This window comes from Antedon bifida, chromosome 2 (genome assembly GCF_963402885.1).
Source record: "Antedon bifida chromosome 2, ecAntBifi1.1, whole genome shotgun sequence".
Classification (NCBI taxonomy): domain Eukaryota; kingdom Metazoa; phylum Echinodermata; class Crinoidea; order Comatulida; family Antedonidae; genus Antedon; species Antedon bifida.
This window is the reverse complement of record NC_136227.1, coordinates 13,786,315-13,793,549: the sequence shown is the minus strand read 5'-3', so window position 1 is coordinate 13,793,549 and position 7,235 is coordinate 13,786,315. Positions and strand designations below refer to the sequence as shown.

The 7,235-nt window shown below is 40.1% G+C and overlaps 1 protein-coding gene across 1 annotated transcript in view; it reads left to right on the top strand.

The window, feature by feature from the left end:
* The first annotated feature begins 175 nt into the window (after positions 1-175).
* Positions 176-7,235, top strand: part of LOC144835455 (uncharacterized) — a 43,607-nt gene continuing 36,547 nt past the window's right edge. The window contains exons 1-2 of the mRNA XM_078690539.1: positions 176-191; positions 352-876. Of these exons, the coding sequence (XP_078546665.1) occupies positions 176-191; positions 352-876 (541 nt within the window). The remainder of the gene's footprint in view (positions 192-351; positions 877-7,235) is intronic.

The following is a 7,235-nucleotide window of genomic DNA, read 5'->3' as shown; positions in this document are numbered from 1 at the left end:
TTCAAATAGTAGGCAAAACTTTTCTACGTAGGAAAGGTGGTCAAAATAATAACCAAAAAATCCTTGAAAACAAAACAGCAATTTGTTAAGATATTGATTCACACATATATATATATATATATAAACTTTTATGGGGATAAAAATTCAATAATTATCCATCATTTGTTTTGCAGAAATGCATTGCAAGAAAAGTATTTTATATTACTAAAATATAAATATGCTTATTTTGAGGTGAAACATTTTATGATTTGTGGTGACTAGTGGCAATCATAGTATAATAATAAGATTTGTTTTAGAGTGGTGACTAGTGTCAATCATAGCATAATAATTCTCAAACACTTGTTTTTGTAGTGAATACATCACAAGAACAATTCAACAAGTTGAAGTATGATCTTGGTTCACTCTATATTGGTGAGCGACTGCTGTTCTTGAGATGCTGTCTCTTAGAACACGTAGACTTACAGCACCTTGGCAAGTCAAGTTGCACAGCAAATTACCTATTAAACAAACTACATGAGCGTCGTTATATCACACCTACTAATGTCCGTCTGTTGCTAGAGGTGGCTGAGATTTCACAGTTGAAAGATGCTGAAGATCTCATAAATCAGTATGTTGTAAACAACAAAGTTCCAAACACTGACGAAGAAACAAAGTCAGTTTCACCGTATAGGAAACGACTGTGCATGGCATTGCAGCAATTTGACCCACATAAGTTAAATGATGTAATTGCTTACTATGGATTGAACTTATTAAGTTTATCAACAATTTGGGAATTAGTGTTTCATCTTGAAAGCAATAGAAAATTACTAGAAGAATCAGAAAGAAAGAGGTTTGCTGAGCTTCTTGGACCAATCGCTAAGAACATACTATTCAATGGTATGTATGTTGTATATTGTGTAAACATAATTTATACATACATATTTCTTACATACACAGTATGATTACGGCCATACTGCGTTGAAACACCGGTTCTCGTCAGATCACCGAAGTTAAGCAATGTTGGGCCCGGTTGCATTCTGGATGGAAGACCGTCTAGAAATAGCGACGGTTGCTGTATATACACCAGAGATGGTGTAATGATAATATCGGACTAGCATGTGATAGGCATGGGTTCGAGGTTATCTGTACCATACTAATTGTATCCTTAGACAGATGCTTTACTCTCATTGCCTCATCCTTCGGATGTGAAGTAAAGCTGTTGGTCCTGTGTACTTACCAGTGCACATTAAAGAACTTGGTACACTATTCGAAAATAGTAGGGGATCGTCTCCCGGTGTGCTGATATGGTAGGCGCTGCACTGCTGGCTGCCGTGGGTTCGTAGAGGGCCTAATCCGAATTTCCTCAGTGTCCAGTTAAACTTGAGGACCAGTAATAATACATTTAACATTTTTAACATTAACAATGATTATAAATAATGTAAGTCATGTAAGTGTATATTCAACTATAAGTCATATTTAAATATTGATACCGCAACCTGCGTAATTACACCAGAATTGTTAAAATAGTAAAAATCAATCTATATATAATTAGTATTACCTAAAGAAATATCTTAATTATACTGTAAGACTTAGCATACATGTAAGACCATTTGCACTGTACAAAATGTCTTGTTTGACACAATTTTATCTGTTTTTGTAGAAAAATTACTACCCTTTACAAACAGTAAAGGAAGGTCACACACACCCTCAACACTTTTGCTAACATTACAAAAGCAAAAATATATATATATTTTTTAATTTGTTGGCATACCTACTCCTAGTTCCTTCCTATGTTCCTTTGTTACTATGTAAAAAAGGAAAAATAAATTTGAATTGAATTTTACCTATGATCACTTTAAATGGCCTGTTTCAACTATGTTATTACTGCAGATCGAAAACCATAAAATAATTTAAAATGAAACTTGGCAAAAGTGTAATTTATATCATGTGTTAACTTTCTGTGAAAAAAAAATGGAATGTTTTACAGAAAGTTACGCGCGTGTAAAATTTTGGAGGTGCGAAAAATCAATTTCTAATCACTTTTTCTACGCGTTTCATGTCATTTTAAGCATGTACAAATTTTTACATGCGCGATGCGCACGTAGCGCTAAAAACATTTTTTTTTCGTGTGAATTATGTTTTTCTAGCCTTTTCTAGTAATTTTACCAACTTTTAAACAATTTCTACCTCGATTGGACAATTTGCGCTCGTTTTTATGAAAAAACTAAAAAATTCGTCAAAATTATTCCTTTTTTTAAACAGTCATAGATTGTAAACCACATAGTGAACATTATTTTTTTTAAACATATTATGGAAGTTGATGAGTTGTAAATATCAGATAATGCATCAATATGGCTAACCGGACATTGTGACGTCATCGTATGGCCACTCGAATATAAAATATAAGATTTTTGTCTCTTTCATCATAGCTCATCACATTTAATAGAGCGCATCTCTCCATTTTCCACCATATTTTTATATTATCTAGGTCAATCAATTAGCTTTCGCTTATGATGTCATCATGTACAAAGGGTGAATAACTTTGGTCACTTATTTTCATCATTCCAATAAATTTCAATATGTTGTAGCTCCTCAGAATGAAAAGTAATACTCATGACTAAAACGTTTTCTGGAAGCTGTTGAATTGTAGATACGAATTCATGTACAAATTTTGCACATCGGATGGTATGACGTCATCATATGGCCAGTTCAATTATAAAAGTCGTAATTTTATATTTTGCGTCATAGTTCATGACATTTAAAAGAGTGCACTTTCATAGTCTACGTATCCAAATTTATTCAACATGTTGATATGTTGTTGCTCAGGTAATTTCCTTCCAAAATTGCTATCTACGTGTTTCATTTTGATGACATCATCATTGTAAAAATTGGATGAAAAGGCGGGTCCCGTTATTTTCACCTATGCTGCACTGTATGTAGTACGTATACAGTATAAATTTATAAGTGTATACTGTATATACTTAGATGTGACACAAAATAGAGAGCACACTAAAAAATATGTTCAATGGCATAGTCTTTTTCTGTGCGCAATATTCTAACGTATGACGTGCACGTGGCGTTTGCGCTGTGGATAACCTAACTCGTTTATAGTGACGAGTTCAAATCTAGTTGGTTATCCGCTTGTTATTGTCAGGATCTTTTTGGTTATCCGCACTTGGCGGATAACCCCTTGTTATTGTCAGGATCTTTTTTTTCCCAGAATTTTGTTGCACGTGTGTATCTAATTTTTGTGGACATAACATCATATAACTTTGTCATAAGATTGACCTGTAGCTGTAGATGTTCAAGAAACTTCGTTATATGACGTCAGGGTCGCGCAGCGCAAGTTACGCGCGATTTTATGAAATTTTATGGTTGCTCATAAATTCTGAACAAACATTTATTTTCAATGAAACTTAATGAAAGTGTATTTCATAATATGGAACAACATTTGACATGATAAAAATGGCGTGCTACGCAAACAATTACGCGAGTACGCTTATTTGAAATTTCAAAATATGTAAAAATTAATTTTCAATTTTGCGTACATTTCATGTCATTTGAGCATTTCAAATTTTGATAAATTATTTGCGTTTTGCGCACTTGTGCGTACAGCTCGTATAAAGCGTAGAAAAATGGTGTTTGCAATTGATTTTTGTTTTTCATACCACCTGTAGTAGATTTCATTCATTTTGAAAAAAAAAAAATGACGCACATGCATGTTAAACTTTAATAATCGTGTGCTAAAGAATGGGTCTTTCAGTTGTCAGAGGCTATTTGAGACGCACACCGTATGGGAGCATTTTATAGGTAGTGGGAGCTTAACCCCAATACCACCCCAGGCTGTCCAACTCCTGGCCTGCACGAATGGCTTAGTTCTTTCTTTAAGCCTGGCGAAACCTGCTTTCTACTGACAGGAGAAGGGACGAAGGCGAGCCCCTGGCGCCTCAAAACCAGAAGCTTACTTGGACAGGTGAAGTTCGTCAGCCGTGATAGGCAGTTCACCTAGGAGAAGGAAAACTCTGATTTCAAAACTCCGCTGCCTTAAGGCTATATCCATCCTAGAAAAGGCTTCAGGAGTAAACCTCAAGGATAAATCCGGAGTGAAGCCCCTAAGGCAGTTTTGAACATCGACTCGATCTCCTTCCGGCAGCTTCTGCAGCCAAACTGGTACCATACGTGTTGCTCTGCTCTCCTATGGACTTCATCGATAAAGGCCGAGAGGGGGATTCTGCTGACTGGGCATCCAGTGTTCCCATATTTTTCTTCGCCCAGGCGTGCGCCCTGGAGAGGTCACTTCAGTGCTGTTGTAAAAAACAGCTAAAATCAACACGGGAGACAGCAGTTCATGAGTGATAAGCCAAGACCAATTGACGTAGGTCAAGGCGCTACGGGTTGCCTCCGACGGTGGGAGGGACCATCGCAGTCCCACTGGTCAGCTATCGCCCGCCTCAAGCCGAACAGCCCTCGGCCAGTAAGATGCTGACCCGCCACAGTCTGCCTGCTTCAATGGGTGCTTGGAGCTTAGGATTCTTCCGACAAGCACACTGTAACTACTGCACCAGGCAAAAAATTAAAGAAAAGATTAAAGAATACTAACGTCAGGACCATGTGTCCTGGCTTTTCAAACGACCCACGAACGACCAACGACTCAATAAAAACGGCTATCATCAACCGTGAGCTCAAGAGGTTCAACATCGATATCGCTGCATTACAAGAGACAAGACTCCCCTCGGATGGCAGCATAAGAGAAAGGGACTACACGTTCTTTTGGCAGGGGTTGGAACCTAACCAACCGACTCCATGGAGTGGGTTCGCTGTTATAGTAACTCTTTTGTGGCATCAGTCGAACCACCATCCAATGGCACCGCCCGAATCCTCTCACTACGCCTATCAACATCTTCGGGCACAGTAAACATCTTGAGCATCTATGCACCAAATCTTTGCTCAACACCCGAGTCTAAAGATGAGTTTTATGAAGAGCTGGACTCTGCCATCAGAGGAATCTCAGCCACAGAACATCTGTATTTGCTTGGCGACTTCAACGCCCGTGTGGGATCTGACCATCACTCTTGGTCCAGGAGCATTGGTCATTTTGGTGGAGGAAAACTAAATGAGAATGGCCAGAGGCTTCTGGAGCTCTTCAGTTATCATGACCTCTGCATTACCAACACATTCTTTTCCACCAAGCCTCAGCACAAAGTGTCCTGGCGACATCCAAGATCTCACCACTGGCACCAACTCGATCTCGTCATCACTCGTAGATCTTACTTAAATGATGTAAACATCACTCGCAGTTACCATAGTGCAGACTGCGATACTGATCACTCTATGGTGCGCAGCACAGTGTGTTTCCAACCAAAACAAATTCATCGCTCCAGGCACATAGGATGCCCATGCATCAACATAGCTAAGACCAATCTGCCAGATCTGTGCACTCGTTTTGCCCAAACCATCGACGAAATGCTGAAAGACTGTCCAACAGTCAACTCTGAAACGAGATGGGCTCATATTCGTGATGCCATCTATACCGATTGGTTTGAATCAGGAATTTCTGTGATGGAGCCAGCTATTGAGGCAAAGCGTGCAGCGCTAATTGACTACAAAAGAGACCCTTCAGAAAGAACACTAGAGGCTCTTCGTAAAGCTAGAAATAACTCTCAAAGGATAGCTCGACAGTGTGCCAACCAATACTGGTTGAACCTCTGTCAAGATATTCAACTCTCTGCTGACCACGGCAACACTGGCGCCATGTACGCTGGTATAAAAAAGGCCTTTGGACCTAGTGCAACGAAGATCACACCATTAAAGACCGCCTCTGGTACCATCATAACTGATCGTGGAAAGCAGATGGAGAGATGGGTAGAGCATTACCAACAACTCTACTTGAGAGAAAACATTGTCACCGACTCAGCCATTGAGTGCATAGATTCTCTCCCCATAATGGAAGAGCTCGACAATCCACCTACTCTACTTATTAGAGAGTTGCTCTTCGCTGATGACGCTGCCATCACAGCCCACAGTGTAGAAGCACTCCAGCGCCTCATTGACTGCTTCTCACATGCATGCGAGGAGTTTGGCCTTACCATCAGCCTTAAGAAAACGAACGTTCTAAGTCACGATGCAGCCAATGATCAAAATTGGCGATTATACCCTTGAGGTGGTGGACAAGTTGACTTACCTTGGTTCCACTGTTTCCAGTAACCTCTCATTGGACGCCGAACTCAACATCAGGATCGGAAAAGCGACATCAGCCATGGCTCGCCTAACAGATAAGGTTTGGAAAAACCGCATGCTGACCATTAACACCAAGATGAAGATCTACCAGGCTTGTGTCCTAAGCACCCTATTGTACAGCAGTGAATCATGGTCGCTTTACATCTGCCAAGAGCGCAGATTAAATTCATTTCATCTGCGCTGTCTGAGAAGGATACTCGGCATCAAATGGCAGGATCATGTCTCAAGCAAGACCGTTCTAACTCGGTATGTACTCACTGCTTACCCAGAGACGCCTTCGATGGCTGGGCCATGTGAGGCGCATGGATGACGGAAGAATACCCAAGGACTTACTCTATGGTGAGCTTGTCACTGGAACTAGACCCAAAGGAAGGCCCATGTTACGCTTTAAAGACGTATGCAAGCGTGATCTGAAGTCGGGAAACACAAACGTCACAAACTGGGAGGCTGTTGCCTCCGATCGCAGTATGTGGAGAGATCCACTATCAAGATGTGTGTCCAAACAAGCGAGAGTGGACGCGACGAGAAATGGACGCTACTTAAGAAACGTAGAAAGGAGAGAGCATCCTCTGCTCCAACCGACCAGGAGCCGACGTACATCTGCCCAAAATGTGACAAATCATGCCGCTCAAAAATCGGACTTCTTAGTCACAGCAGGCGCTGTGACCCTGCACCGAATGATGGATAGAGGGCGCATACCTATTGTCTCTCGAGAAAGACGGCTGCCAACAAAAAGAATGGGTAATTTAATGCAAATTTGTGCAAAAATATACCTTTTTTATCCTCAGGATGGCTGGTTACCCCATTCATAACATGACGTTAGAGTCGCGCAGCGTAAGTTACGTGCAATTTTATGAATTTCGCGTATTTCACATAGATCGAAAACAATACAACAATTTAAATTGAAACTTGACAAAGTGTAATTTATATCATGCGCTAACTTTCTGTGGAAACAAAATGGCATGTTTCACAGAAAGTTTAAAATTTCAAGATGCGAAAAATCAATTTCTAATCGTTTC